Below are 16,312 nucleotides of genomic sequence, written 5' to 3' on the forward strand. Positions count from 1 at the left end.
ATGTATGTAACCAGCAAAATAGGACGCCACTACCGATTAAATGAGTCTCACACAATATAAATGGCAACATCTCACTACTACTTTCATCACAAAACCACCTCGGTGTACAGCACAGGACCAGCGGTTTGTATAGGCAGAGGCATCTCATAAAGGGTCTATCCTCTACTGGATACTATGGGTACAATGGGCAGAGCCCGATGACTTTTCGCCCTTCCGCAACGTCATCAGACTGCCTCATTACATCGCCAAGCTAGGTTAGTCGCCACAGCCCACCAGCTACTTCATAATCCAAACTACTATAGTGGAGCAGTGGGGGTCCGGTCCCAACCAAAATAAAGTAAACATGGACTGGGAGTTTAAGTATTTCAGGAACTTATTCAGAGTAAGATGGACTTTGAGATTAACAGGTAGATCAGTGTGGCATCAGCAGTGATGTGGGTGTTGCACCAGACCTTCATGGTGAAGAAAGAGCTGAGTCTGAAGGTAAGGCTCTCAATTTACCAGTCAATCTACGTCCCAACCTTCACCTATGGTTACGAGCTTTGGGTAGTGACCAAAAGAATAAGGTCGTGGATACATGAAGTTCCTCTGGAGAGTGTCTCGGCCCAGCCTTAGAGATAGGGTCAGGAGTTCATGCATCCAGGGAACGCTAGGAGTAGGGCCGCTCCTTCGCAACGAAAGGAGCCAGTTGAGGTAGTACAGGCACATTATCAGAATGCCTCCTGGACGCCTCCCTATAGAGGTGTTCCGGGCATGTCCAACTGGGAGGAGATCCCAGGGGAGACCCAGAACGTGCTGGAGGGATTGTATATATCTCCCCTGGCCTGGAAACGTCTTCATTGCTCAGCCTAATGCCACTGCGACCTGGCCCTGGATAAGCAGCAGAAAATGGATGGATGGATGGATGGAAGGAAGGATGGATGGAACCATGGTCTAACCACATAGGGGTCACAAGTCACAGACACCCTGCACACCAAATTCCCCTTTTCTCAAGTCCTGCGAGCACAGACCTTGAAAAGTAGCCTGACATGCCCAAGAGATAGAACCTTATGAACAAACAAGGTGGGGACCAAGTAACTGCCATGCATATGTACTTAACATTCGCCCACTGAATAAGATCGTAAACGCTGCTAAGTGGAATGCACTTGGACCACATAACAGTAGTAGGGTCCTTACAAGCCTGCCATTGAGCATGGGCTGTATACTCACAATTTCAACTAGTCAGGTGTCTCTTTTCTTTTTTTTAAAGATTTTTTCTGGCATAGACGTGTTTATTTGACAGTAGAGAGCCAGGAAATTACGGGGGGGGGGGGGGGGGGGGGGGGTGACATGCAGAAAGGTCCGCCGGCCAGGACTTGAATCGGGGTCCACTGCACATATGGCATGCACTCTCAACCACTTGACCACCCACGCGTCCTAGCAAGGTGCTTCTTGGACAGGGCTTTACCAGCCACTCCCTCTCCATAGCACATGAACAGCTATTCAGTGCGCCAAAAGGCGGTCATTTGTTCAACATAATATTCCAATTTATCATGTACTGGGCACAAGAGGTGCAGTTTTGTCTCCATGGCATCCCTATGGGATGAAGGGCACAATAGCTATAGCTTAATAGTTCTTGACATCAGTGAACCACATAAGTTCTTAGGAACAAAGGAGAGGTTTGCTTGAGAGTAACACGGCCACAGTAACAATGAAGCGACAAACACCTGGGGTGACTCTCTTAGCCAAGGGTCAGCATAAGCAGCAACGGTCTTCATTAATACATGTAAATCACTAAAACCCTCATGAGAGGAGGAAACAGCTGCTACATACACTTTAACAATGGCATGATATAGCTCCTTGTCCACCAGATACTCTAGAAAAGAGTGCAGTAGTTCACTGGTATGTTAAGCATCTTGTCTCACTCTGACCAGTATAAGGGGAATGAGACAAATAAGAGAAAAGGCATAAAGCAGCCTCCTTAGCCAAGGCACATGTGCAGACACATGCTGTTTTTCAACTGGGGAACAGCTCCATTTGCTGCACCAACTAAGGTTGCAGCACCCATTCGGCCACCTCTTAACATGAGGTTTGTGTCCTTGTTCTCTAAACCCAGAATGTGGAGGGCTCTCAAAGACTGGAGGTGTTCTGAGGCCGACACCAACAACATGTTCCAAAATTGTACTTATGATTGCGGTTCTTTTGTTGCCTTATAAATCTTATCTGAAAAACACTTCTGATTTGCCAATATTATTCCGATATTTTTATTTTCAAAAAGGATATTCACTGGAGAGGCTTTACATTGTAATTAGTGAATGATTTAATGTTTGTTTATATTCAGCTGTAATTATTTTGATGTTGGTTTTACTTCAAGAATTTAAAACATGTCATACATAATTACAACATTTGTACAAACCAACACATATTTTTCTGTTTAGTACATATTCAAAACTGTTACTGTTTTTCATCTACATATATGACTAATTTCCTGTTGTCATATTACAATGACTTAAAATAGCAACCCTCACCTTTCTAGACATTTTAGTAATGGAGATGATAGTACCAACCTGTACAGTAATCTATAGATAGTATCCACATCCACATGAGATACAGAAATCGACAACTTATTCACAAGACATATAATCATCAAACACAGATATCTAGCTTCCCCTCAGTGCAATAACACGGGGCATATTTCTGTTTATTGACAAGCTCTGAGTCTTCAGTTATACAGCATTCTGAAACTCATTTTAGTTTAAGCTGCATTTATATATTTGATGTAATACTGGACATGATTCTATTGTCTAATTAAACACCAACATAAATTTAAAATGGGTTACAACTTGACTGAACGAAGATTTCTTCTTAAGAGCAGTGTTATGCTTTGCTTTAGTTCTGTGATTTTCAGTCCATATATAATTGGGTCCAAAAAAGGGGGAAATATTAAAACTGACACACCAATAGTCCTTCTCATGCTTGGGGATACACTCTCAATTCGGTGAGCAATAAGTGTAAACACAGTATTGATTTCTAACAGTAAGAAAACAACTAAATGAGTGCCACATGTCTGAATGGCTTTTCTGCGAGCATCAGGCTGATTAGTCATGACACATGTACGCAAGATCTGTACATATGTGTAACCTATTATTGACAGTGGGACACCTTGTAGCAAGATTATACAAGCTAATCCATAGTAATTGTTCACACTGGTGTCCTCACAGGCCAATTTTAGTAATGATGGGTTATTACAATACAAATCCACTATATTTGTCCTACACGATTTAAACCGTGCATGCAGCATGAACAATACAGACATCATTGATAAATTTATGAACCACATTACAAAAATCATTTTAATTAAAGTATGTGGATTCATTATGGTATTATACCTCAAAGGACAACATATAGCAATATATCTATCATATGCCATAGCACTCAAAATCAGCATGTTTCCTGTACCGTAAACATGAACCAGAAAAGCCTGAGTAATACATGCAGGATGGGAAATCGATCTGCTCTGTGTCACAATGCTGAATATGAGGTGAGGAAAAAAAGCTGTAGCACCCAGCATGTCACTAATGGGCAAGTTGAACAGCAGGATAAACATAGGCTTATGTAGTGTTTTGCTCATAGCAATAGTTATTAATACCAACAAGTTGCAAAAGACAATAATTAGATAAATAATTGTTCCAAATACAAATGCTGGGTAAATATTTGCAGCAGATATGCCCAGTGTTTCTAGTGTTAGTAATTTTCTGGAAGATGCATTTGTAGGCATAATTTCCATCTTAAATTCTGTTGTTGTTGCTTCCTCTGTTGAAAAAAAAGAAAGAAAGTTTCTTCAAAAGGCTTGCTGGCTGAAGAAGGATCCTTGCCTGAAAAAAATATCCTCATTGACAAGCCATTTTAGATTAATAGTTAGGTGTTGATTCAAGTGAATGGTTTGTTAACTGCTGCACTACGTTACCCTGTCCTCGCCTGGACTGTGTAGTACTGAAAGTAGTACTGAAAATGACCCTGTCTTTTATTGGCATTTAACCCACAGGTAAAGATAACCCACGGGATTAGAAAGTACAATACATCTCGTGGTGCTGAAAGATTTTGTGACAAGTCTGACATAGTGAGTGGGTGAACTTAATAATCAAATGACCAGATAGACATAATGAAAATGTATAGGTTATATAAATAGGTTAGCATCATCATTCATTTAATGATCCTTTTAAATACCTGTCTCCTGGTTTTATATGTGTAAGATATACATAATTGTAATATAATTGTATATATTTATTTTGAATCTGTATTAAAGGTTATGATATTGTAACCCCAGTACTATAAGCACATACAGATCTCTCTGCTGGACTCTATGAGTAATACTCTCCTACAATGACACACACACAATCGCTCACTGAAATCTCACACAATATAAATGGCAACATCTCACTACTGCATTCATCACAAAATCACCTCGGTGTACAGCGCAGGAGCAGCAGTTTGTATAGGCAGAGGGCTCCGCCAGTGCTTATAAATCAAGGGTTACAATATTGTAACCATCGCTGTATCTCATAAAGGGTCTATCCTCTACTGGATACTATGGGTACAATTGGCAGAGCCCGATGACTTTTCGCCCTTCCGCAACGTCATCAGACTGCTTCAGTGACATCGCCAAGCTAGGTTAGTCGCCACAGCCCACCAGCTACTTCATAATCCAAACTGCTATAGTGGAGTAGTGGGGGTCCTAACCCAACCAAAATAAAGTAAACATGGACTGGGAGTTTAAGTATTTCAGGAACTTATTCAGAGTAAGATGAACTTTGAGATTAACAGGTAGATCAGTGTGGCATCAGCAGTGATGTGGGTGTTGCACCAGACCTTCATGGTGAAGAAAGAGCTGAGCCTGAAGGTAAGGATCTCAATTTACCAGTCAATCTACGTCCCAACCCTCACCTATGGTCACGAGCTTTGGGTAATGACCAAAAGAATAAGGTCGTGGATACATGAAGTTCCTCTGGAGAGTGTCTGGGCTCAGTCTTAGAGATAGGGTCAGGAGGTCATGCATCCAGGGAACGCTAGGAGTAGGGCCGCTCCTTCGCAACGAAAGGAGCCAGTTGAGGTAGTACAGGCACATTATCAGAATGCCTCCTGGACGCCTCCCTATAGAGGTGTTCCGGGCATGTCCAACTGGGAGGAGATCCCAGGGGAGACCCAGAACGTGCTGGAGGGATTGTATATATCTCCCCTGGCCTGGAAACGTCTTCATTGCTCAGCCTAATGCCACTGCGACCTGGCCCTGGATAAGCAGCAGAAAATGGATGGATGGATGGATGGATGGATGGATGGAAGGAAGGATGGATGGAACCATGGTCTAACCACATAGGGGTCACAAGTCACAGACACCCTGCACACCAAATTCCCCAAATAATCACTGCAGATGTATAAATACCCGGGGTGAGGGGTAAGGATGTACCATATCTAACATTCACAACACCCTTTTCTCAAGTCCTGCGAGCACAGACCTTGAAAAGTAGCCTGACATGCCCAAGAGATAGAACCTTATGAACAAACAAGGTGTGGACCAAGTAACTGCCATGCATATGTACTTAACATTCGCCCACTGAATAAGATCGTAAACGCTGCTACAACAAGTGGAATACACTTGGACCACATAACAGTAGTGGGGTCCTTAAAAGCCTGCCTTTGAGATTGGGCTGTATACTCACACAATTTCAACTAGCAAGGTGTCTCTTTTTTTTTTTTCTTTCTTCTTTTTTAAGATATTTCTGGCATAGACGTGTTTATTTGACAGTAGAGAGCCAGGAAATTACGGGGGGGGGGGGGGGCGCGGTGACATGCAGAAAGGTCCGCCGGCCAGGACTTGAATCGGGGTCCACTGCGCATATGGCATGTACTCTCAACCACTTGACCACCCATGCGCCCTAGCAAGGTGCTTCTTGGACAGGGCTTTACCAGCCACTCCCTCTCCATAGCACATGAACAGCTATTCAGTGCACCAAAAGGCGGTCATTTGTTCAACATAATATGCTAATTCATCATGTACTGGGAACAAGAGGTGCAGTTTTGTCTCCATGGCTTCCCTATGGGATGAAGGGCACAATACCTATAGCTTAATAGTTCTTGACATCAATGAACCACATATGTTCTTAGGAACAAAGGAGAGGATTGCTTTGAGAGTAACACCACCACAGTAACAATGAAGCGACGAACACCTGGGGTGACTCTCTTAGCCAAGGGTCAGCATAAGCAGCAAAGGTGTCTTGTAATTAATACATGTAAATCACTAAAACCCTCATTAGAGGAGGAAACATCTGCTACATACACTTTAACAATGGCATGATATAGCTCCTTTTCCACCAGATACTCTAGAAAAGAGTGCAGTAGTTCACTGGTATGTTAAGCATCTTGTCTCACTCTCACCAGTATAAGGGGAATGAGACAAATAAGAGAAAAGGCATAAGGCAGCCTCCTTAGCCATGGCACATGTGCAGACACGTGCTGTTTTTCAACTGGCGAAAAAGCTCCATTTGCTGCACCAACTAAGGTTGCAGCACCCACCTCTCAACATGAGGTTTGTGTCCTTGTTCTCTGAACCCAGAATGTGGAGGGCTCTCAAAGACAGGAGGTGTTCTGAGGCCGACACCAACAACATGTTCCAAAATTATACTTATGATTGCGGTTCTTTTGTTGCCTTATAAATCTTATCTGAAAAACACTTCTGATTTGCCAATATTATTCCGATATTTTTATTTTCAAAAAGCATATTCACTGGAGAGGCTTTACATCGTAATTAGTGAATGATTTAATGTTTCTTTATATTCAGTTGTAATTATTTTGATGTTGGTTTTACTTCAAGAATTTAAAACATGTCATACATAATTACAACATTTGTACAAACCAACACATATTTTTCTGTTTAGTACATATTCAAAACTGTTACTGTTTTTCATCTACATATATGACTAATTTCCTGTTGTCATATTACAATGACTTAAAATAGCAACCCTCACCTTTCTAGACATTTTAGTAATGGTGATGATAGTACCAACATGTACAGTAAACTATAGATAGTATCCACATTAAAATGAGATACAGAAATCGACAACTTATTCACAATACATATAATCATCAAACACAGATATCTAGCTTCCCCCTCAGTGCAATAACACGGGGCTTGTTTATTGACAAGCTCTGAGTCTTCAGTTATACAGCATTCTGAAACTCATTTTAGTTTAAGCTGTATTTATATATTTGATGTAATCCTGGACATGATTCTATTGTCTAATTAAACACCAACATAAATTTAAAATGGGTTACAACTTGATTGAACGAAGATTTCTTCTTAAGAGCAGTGTTATGCTTTGCTTCAGTTCTGTGATTTTCAGTCCATATATAATTGGGTCCAAAAAAGGGGGAAATACTAAGATTGACACACCAATAGTCCTTCTAATGCTTGGGAATACACTCTCAATTCGGTGAGCAATAAGTGTAAACACAGTATTGATTTCTAACAGTAAGAAAACAACTAAATGAGTGCCACATGTCTGAATGGCTTTTCTGCGAGCATCAGGCTGATTAGTCATGACACATGTACGCAAGATCTGTACATATGTGTAACCTATTATTGACAGTGGGCCGCCTTGTAGCAAGATTATAAAAGCTAATCCATAGTAATTGTTCACACTGGTGTCCTCACAGGCCAGTTTTAGTAATGATGGGTTGTTACAATACAAATCCACTATATTTGTCCTACACAATTTAAACCGTGCATGCAGCATGAACAATACAGACAAAATTGATAAATTTATGAACCACATTACAAAAATAATTTTAATTAACGTATGTGGAGTCATTATGGTATTATACCTCAAAGGACAACATATAGCAATATATCTATCATATGCCATAGCACTCAAAGTCAGCAAGTTTCCTGTACCGTAAACATGAATCAGAAAAGCCTGAGTAATACATGCAGGATGGGAAATCGATCTGCTCTGTGCCACAATGCTGTATATGAGGTGAGGATAAAAAGCTGTAGCACCCAGCATGTCACTAATGGGCAAGTTGAACAGCAGGATAAACATAGGCTTATGTAATTTTTTGCACACAGCAATAGTTATTAATACCAACAAGTTGCAAAAGACAATAATTAGATAAAAAATTGTTCCAAATACAAATGCTGGGTAAATATGTGCAGCAGATATGCCCAGTGTTTCCAGTGTTAGTAATTTTCTGGAAGATGCATTTGTAGGCATAATTTCCATCTTGAATTCTGTTGTTGTTGTTGTTGCCTCTGTTGAAAAAAAAAACAAAAATAAAAGGCTTGCTGGCTGTAGAAGGATCCTTACCTGAAAGAAATATTCATAATTATTAACAGGGCATTAGAAAGTACAATACATCTTCTTGCGGAAAGTTTTTGTGACAAGACTGACACAAATAATTTGCAGGTGCCTGCAAAAGGATAACAAATGTTTGTAAGGCACATGTACACAAGATCCGGGCATACAGGTATATTATTATCAACAGTGGTCCACCTTGTAGGAATGTTATACAGACATACAGTTCACCCTGGTTTCCTAATAGTCCAGTTTTAAAAAATGATAGATTGATAGACTACAAAATCCAAAAATCCAAACAAAATTCTGGGTAAATATTAGATAAACCCAGTGTTTCGAATGTACATAATAAGATGTATTTGTGTCCATAATTATACAAAACCACACACAACAATGTTTATACTATTGCTTCTCTTGTAGAAAAAAGTCAACTCTTGCCAACTGACTAACTCACAATCTTTAACTGAAAAACTAAACAGATACACATTATAATAATTATCCCAATTAACAAGCATGGAGTAATTCAGCTCTCCCACTAGCAGCTCATATCTGACACTATACTCACCTCTTCTAATCTGCAGTAGAATGTAAGATGTCACGTAAAAGACTGCCTTTTATTCATATCAAAGCCCCAGAGCATTTGTTGATGTTTCCCAATGGTAAAGTGCATATTGTGGTATTGGGATGACAAATCCTCCAATCAGGATTAGGTTTAGTTTATTACATTTAAGAAAGTTGCAAGTATTAGAAATACAGTGTGGTCCAGGTGTCAAGAGAAAAAAAACAATAAAAATGAGCATTAAACAATAAACACAAACATAACAGTGTAGAAACTGTGTTCTTGCATATTGACATGCAAAAAAGCTTATTATCAATAGAAGTATGAATACTAATGTAGATATAAACACAAATTTGGGGGTAAATAATTTACGTGTGGTAACAGGATATATATGTACAATTAACAGTTAATAATTTAAATGTATACATCTACACAGTGCAGGACAAACAAAGACACAGTATATATAATGTGGATTGGAATGAAATATACAAGTGAAGTTTCTGGGGGCTTTCAGTCTGACTGGTTTTGGAAGAGGGCCTGACAGGGATGAGAGGGGTCAGACATGATTTTACATACTCTCTTACACTGCACCACTTTCTGCGGTCTGTGAGATTGGGGAGACTGTTGTTCAATGATGCCTGCTTAGAACTGCACCAGCAGCACTAGGAGGTATAAGTGCTGGTGGGCCTTCTTGGTGATGGTGGATATGGTCATGTTCCATTTCAGGTCCTGCCGGATGTGGTTCCCAGGAATTTGAGGGACTAAGCTCTGCTTACGTCATTCCCTGATAGGATTGCATAGGGGTGAAACTTTCTATGGGAAGTTAAACTGGAGAATTTTGGAAATATTCCAAGTTGGAAACTTTCTATGGGAATTATGGGAATTTATGGGATTTAATACGAATTAACTGGAAATTTAGGGTAATTTATACAAACTGTATCAACTGTACACAAACATAAACATTTAATTTTGTCATGAGCGGAGATGCATGCAAACTAATATTTTTTTTAAACAACATTTTGACTAATTTATTTGTGATTAAAACTTTAATACATTCTTTCATTGAACAACAAAAACATTAATGATGAGTAAAATAAACATATTCCCTTCTAGAAATCATCTGTGCATTAAGATGCATTAAGATTATGTTACAAGATGTTTTTTTCTAACTAAATTTAAGTTCCCTGTTATAGGCTAACATGCAATTTCTGTAAAAACTGTAAATTACATTTACAGTTTAATTCTGTTGATTCCCATATATTCCTGTTATTTCCCATATATTCCCGTTAATTCCCATGGAAACTTTCCAACTTGCAACCCTATTCCCTGAATGAGCAGTGGAAGAGGTGGGGATGGCTTTTTCTCCTGAAATTAATGATTATCTTTCTTTGCATGCAGTTCAAGGTTGTTTTCTCTGTGATGATGGCAATAAAAGGGTGGGATGAGGTGGCGAGGTGGGGAAAGTGCAGATCATTCTCCAAAGAAAAAAAAACTGGGGGCCTTATGTTGTAACCTTTCTTATTATGTTATTATGATTATATCTCACAACCATGAGAAAAACTAAGACCAAACTAAGAAAATAATCTCAAGAATTACAAAATCAGGATTGTCATGTGCTATGTTTCCATTTCAGTTTAAACACTCCCAAAAAACTCCAGGATACAGCTGATAAATTTCCTTGAAGTTTACTGGGAATCTTGTGAGACTATAAACACAATACAGCAACATATCTGCATTATTAAACAAACCAAACATCACAACAGTATCTGGTAAATAGCATGGCTTTGCTATCCTAGCAGTACAGCCAACATCATAAAAAAACACAATTAACCAAATGAACAGTAAGCAGCAGCAGCAAAATATAGAGCTAACTTAGCTTAGCAACACAATTAGCATCGCAGCAGTCTCAATATCCACATAAACTCAAAATTGCTTCATAACTTTATGTTACTGGAAGAATAATACTCACAGACAATTTGCCTTAGCAAAGAGGGAGGAAGAATAGCCTAGTAACTGAAGAGCTGATGACTGTGCTCACACAACTGTAGCTGATGGCCGCATGGTGAATTTACTTCCTGTCTGTCTCAGGACACTGATGGCATTTTCCTTAGTGCTGAAGGACTTTAACGCATCGTCAACATAGAACTCACAGTCGATGAATCTTCTTGCGTCACTGCCATAGTCGGCCTTTCTGGGATGATACACGCCAAACAGGGGCAGGTACCAGCACTCCTGTTCAGGTTGCATTGATGGGGCAACTTCTGCTTGTGCTCTCTTGAGCATCTTCTCCATAAACTCTAGGAAGTGGGCTCTCATCTGCGGCCATTTTTCCACTGAGCGTCGGAGTGAGACAAGGCGGTCGAGAGCCTGTTTCCCGTTGTTGGGCAGCCGCTGTCTTGGTGACCGAAAAGGTAAAGGTGCGACCCAACTTTTGGAGCTGTCTTGGTGGCACTCTGCTTCCATTATCTGGAGAAACTCCATATCTTCCATCGATGGAGCCAGTCTGTGGTCGCCAGGAGTACAAGCAAAGACAGTTTGCCCCAAGCTGTCTTCTATGTGCGTCATTGTGCCGTGTGTGAAAGTTGGTGGTAGATGTTGCTGATGTTTAGGTGCTTGACTAAACACGTCTTTCACTCTGATCTGGTTGTCGCATGGCAGAAGATGGCTTGGACGACCGTTCTCTAGGATGGCTGTCTTGTAACTTGCAAAAGAGGGAGGAAGAATAGCCTAGTAACTGAAGAGCTGGTGACTGTGCTCATACAACTGTAGCTGATAGCTGCATGGTGAATGTACTTCCAGTCTGTCTCCCAGCATGCACTGCTTCTATGTTGCTATGGTTACGAAAAATTTAAAAAATCACACAGAATTGTGTTTTCTAGAAACAAACACATTTTCTAGGGGCATAACAAGGATCTTGAGCTTATGAGATAGTTTTCCTGCATAATAAAAGGGTAAGTTGTTGATGAATCATTACTTTTTAAGAGAGCAGGCCATATGGCTATATTGATGTCACTGAGTAATGTATGAATCCTTGGGCTTGTTCAGGCTGACAGCTTACTCTGACCTGCTCAAAGTCAGTGTTCCTTCATGAGCAGCTAAACCAGGACAGGATGCTTAACTTAAAGTAAAAACGTCAACGTCTTCTTGTCATTATATGAACTTTGGTCATAACAGTGAGATCTTTTGTCATAATCATAAAATAGAGAAGTTATAATTATAGTATTTTGCTCCCCACATAGATTGATAGCTTATTTACTAGTTACTCTTTAAGCAACTTTCCAACTCTTGCAACTTGCAAAACACATATAAATAATTTAAATAATATACATTATTTTCCTTATATCTCTTTAGTTCTTCTAATGCATGCCAGCTCTTTGTTTTAAGTTGTCAAAAAATGCATGCCGGTCCTAAAATATAGAAAAACAAGACAGAATAGAGGTTTAGGTGTTTATTTTAACTAATAATGCCAAGCTCACAGTCTCTGAACACTGAGTTGCAAACTAATTGCGCATCACTCAGATGTCATCATAACTGAGTTTTTCCCAGCAGTCTCTATATATTATCTATTATAAACAGATATTACTAATGCTGCTGAATATTACAGGGATGTGAGCTAACCATTACATCATTATTTAGTAATATGGTATATTCAAGACTCTAGTCGCAAATCAGTATCTACTATAAAGTCCTAGATCAGTTCTGATAAGTGGTAGTCTAGTTTAGTCTATTTAGAGGAGAAACACAAGCACAAACCAGGATGACCCAAAATAGCCTCCTGTATGTTAAAATATTACCTGACACAGGTTTTTCAGAATAGTTGAATTTTATTCATCAATGACAAGGCAAACATCAGCACATCTTCACTTGTTGGATATGTTTTTGTTTGTTTTAGATCCTGCAATGATTGCCAAAGATTTTTATCCGAGCCATGGTGCAAAGAGTGTGGATGACACATAAAAGTACTACTGGGCAACAGAGGTCACTCTCCTTTATATAAAAAAAGATTAAACTCAACATCAACATTAAAACATCAGCATCAAATGAGAGAATGACTAGGCCTAGTAAAACCTAGAAGCATGTGTTTGTCAGTTTAAGTACTACATATAAGACTATGGGCAGAATCAGACCAATATCTAAACGTATTATTATACACTATTGTACTTAAACAACACAAAGAAATGTATACATCAACAGAAACATGAACAACAACAAAGAGATGTAACAAGCATATCCAGTCAACTAACATGTTTTATGATTTCAGATGTCTTGCAGACACATTTCACCCAGTTCAATTCAACATTTTAAATTATGAGTCCACAACTCAAAAAACTCATATAACTTCACCAGGTGTCATTGACTGGGCCAAATATGTTCCCAACATGTACTGAACAAAAAAATGTTGTTACAAACATTATTGATTCCACAATATTGTTTACACTATTAAAGTGTTCCTAAGATACTACAGTGTTATGATTGTGTTTCAAGCCCAAAAAGATTAACTTTAATGCCGTGAACCACTCTATATAAAGATTCAGTTGGTGAATCTATTTTTTAAGACTCTCATGAAAGTGCTTCGTATTTCATTTGTATACAGTCCATACACAATTGGATTCAGAAGTGGAGGTACAAGAAATATTAGCATGCCCATTATCTTCTGCAAATCAGCTGACACATTTTTGAACCTGTGAGATAAAATTGTGAAAGTCCCCGCTATCTCAAATATGACTAATATAACCAACTGTGCAACACACGTGTTGACAGCTTTTGTCTTGGTTTCAGATCTCCTTGTGACCACACACGTGATCAGAATCTTGACATATGAAAATGCCTGAACAGACACACTTACAGCTTGCATGATGGCTGTGTTAAATAATCCTATGATATTATTGATGGCCGTGTTCCCACATGTGAGTTTCAGAAGAGATGGGTTATCACAGAAGACATTCATAATTACAGATTTACACCTAGGAAGCCGTGTCTGCAAAGAGAACAGTGATACAATCAAGACAAAGTCAAGACCCCAGACAAGAAATATAATACAAGTAACACCTCTGGGTGTCATAATGGAGCTGTAGCGCAATGGCATACAGATGGCAACATAACGATCAAAAGACATTGCTGCCAGGATAAACAGAATACCACCACCATACATATGGAGTAAGAATGCTTGTAGAACGCACAAAGGATAGTAAACCTTATTAGTCTCAGTGACAATGTCTGAAAGCACTTTTGGTAGCATTGCAGTTATACCTATCAGATCATTGAGAGGAAGACTAAACAGAATAAAATACATGGGCTTGTGAAGGTTCCTCTTCACAATGATCAATATCAGTAAGGTCAGGTTGCAAAAAATGCCAAAAAAATAAATTGCAATACCAAAAAAGAAAATGGGATACTTCCCTCCAGGTGGAATAACAAATGGGTCCAGGGTTAATTCAAAGCTGAACCCAAAAGATTTGTTTTCCATTTTTACATCGATTAGTAAGGAGAACAATCGTCATGGATTTTCATCACTGAAAACTGAGTCAATGTCTAAAGCAGTCGCGAAACAAGCCACTTGCTTCATGAAGAGTTGAGAACCGGCCTGCCCACCATCTTTATTTATTGGCATCATAATGATGACAATGACCTGTTTACATCACCGTTTGCCTTTGGGATTTTCATTCTCTGCTGTTGGCAGATTAGATACAAAGATGCTTAGATTGCAAAAAAGTTAATAAAGATTTATAGTTGTTTGTTTCTATCCCTGATAATTAAAAATAGAAAAAGTGGTGTAACAACCAATTTAGTGTGAAATGCAATGCAGTCATCTAAGTTTTACTCCTGACGAGCTTTGTTAGGTTAAAGAACATTTTAAGTTACAAAGGACTGTCTTTATCATAAACTCAAGAAAAATGCAGATGTTCTTAAAGAAAAGGGTCATCACATGGAAGGAAGTCCAAGTGAAGTGTTTCTGTTCCTTCTCAACAGGAGTGCCTGAAGTTTGTTGTTCTTTCCTTAAAAAAATAGGTTAAATAAATACATAGTTTTTATTATTTGTGTTTGTGAGTAGGGGTAAAAGGTAAAAGGATTTTAACTTTTATTTATCAAAAACTTACTTCATACAGTTTGATAAATACATAACCTCCTGCACTGTGGGACAATGTATTAGTGGACACAATCTTTGTAATACCAATTTCAGGGGTTTATGTATGATTGTTTTGTATTTTCTTTCTTTTTACTGGAACTTTAACCAGTGTTTCATCTACAGTATGCCTTTTTAGAGTTTGTGTTTTACAAATGTAATGGAATTGTTTAAATGTGGACTTTAAGTGGAAGTTTAATATCAAAGTACATGGTACTACAATTTTACCACAAATTTAGCTCTGCTGGGAAGGCCTGAATGGATCCAAAGTCATCTGAAGTCTTCTCTTCTTTAATTTTCATTACTATGAAAACAGGAATATTAGAAATGATCTTTTCCGAGAACTATTCACCTGAGGGGCTACTGCAACAATATTATGTAACTGGATAAATAAGGTTGTCAGAATTACATCAGCAATATGTCTCATTACTTTGTCAAAACACATTTATTAATGAGCCCCCTTGAGCTATGACTAAATGATGTGTTATTAACTGTCTCACATTGTAATTAATCCCTGGACAATAAGTAAACCTCCGTTTGAGATTGTCACTTGCTAATGAAGGATGTTGTTTAATAACACCCATGGGAAGCTGTAATGTGACATAACAACGTGTTGGCATTTGATTTCTTCTCTTTAACCACTAAATGTTATTATTTAAAACATTTAAACAGATAAATGTCATAGTTCTAAATTTAAGAACCACAGAATAGACTGCTGAATTATTTTATTTGATCTTTTTCACATAAATCTGCAGTGTATTTAGCAATAAATCAGCAGTTTTAATGAGTAAGGTCAAACAGATCAATAGCTTAAACATGTAAGAATTGCACAGTTTTGCCTTTTCATATTTGTTTGTATTATTCAGAAGTTAAGATGTGTTTCAATTAGTTTGTAATTGAAACAGACCACTGAAGTGGTCATATCAGGCCTTTGGGAATGAGGACTGCTCGTGCACACAAAAGGGCAGTTAGAACATTAGGAAATTAGACACTAACATCTCACCCATGAGAAATGGACATGATGGACCCTGAGATGCTTTGATAATTGATTTGATCCTCTAATCACTTTGTGTGGTCTTTCTCCAGTACCTTCTATGCTAACTGAGGTAAAATACATACTATACTGGACTATGCTGACATTTTTCAATCAAAATTCTTCTTCTTCTTCCCCTCAGTGTCATATATAATAGGCTCAGCAGATTCATATTAGGATGTTCTTTACACATTAATGTACAATACTTTACATGCTCAAGCTTTCTATGAGTGTATAGACTTGTAGACGCAAGAGAGCAAATTCATCGG

The 16,312-nt window shown here is 38.6% G+C and overlaps 3 protein-coding genes across 3 annotated transcripts; all 3 read right to left on the reverse strand.

The window, feature by feature from the left end:
- Positions 1-2,815: 2,815 nt before the first annotated feature.
- LOC128359874 (putative gustatory receptor clone PTE01) lies at positions 2,816-3,757 on the reverse strand. Its single transcript, XM_053320193.1, has one exon. The coding sequence runs from the start codon at positions 3,755-3,757 to the stop codon at positions 2,816-2,818; it is 942 nt and encodes a 313-aa protein (XP_053176168.1).
- A 3,547-nt stretch (positions 3,758-7,304) lies between these two features.
- LOC128359875 (olfactory receptor 52B2-like) lies at positions 7,305-8,246 on the reverse strand. Its single transcript, XM_053320194.1, has one exon. The coding sequence runs from the start codon at positions 8,244-8,246 to the stop codon at positions 7,305-7,307; it is 942 nt and encodes a 313-aa protein (XP_053176169.1).
- A 5,171-nt stretch (positions 8,247-13,417) lies between these two features.
- On the reverse strand, positions 13,418-14,353 carry LOC128360609 (olfactory receptor 52B2-like). Its single transcript, XM_053321075.1, has one exon. It carries the CDS (start codon positions 14,351-14,353, stop codon positions 13,418-13,420), a length of 936 nt encoding a protein of 311 aa, XP_053177050.1.
- Positions 14,354-16,312: the final 1,959 nt, after the last annotated feature.

This window comes from Scomber japonicus, chromosome 6 (genome assembly GCF_027409825.1).
Source record: "Scomber japonicus isolate fScoJap1 chromosome 6, fScoJap1.pri, whole genome shotgun sequence".
Lineage (NCBI taxonomy): Eukaryota > Metazoa > Chordata > Actinopteri > Scombriformes > Scombridae > Scomber > Scomber japonicus.

What these genes read in the sequence shown, in the direction of transcription:
- LOC128359874 (XM_053320193.1), bottom strand. Translation starts at nt 3,757, where the DNA reads ATGCCTACAAATGCATCTTCCAGAAAATTACTAACACTAGAAACACTG.
- LOC128359875 (XM_053320194.1), bottom strand. Translation starts at nt 8,246, where the DNA reads ATGCCTACAAATGCATCTTCCAGAAAATTACTAACACTGGAAACACTG.
- LOC128360609 (XM_053321075.1), bottom strand. Translation starts at nt 14,353, where the DNA reads ATGGAAAACAAATCTTTTGGGTTCAGCTTTGAATTAACCCTGGACCCA.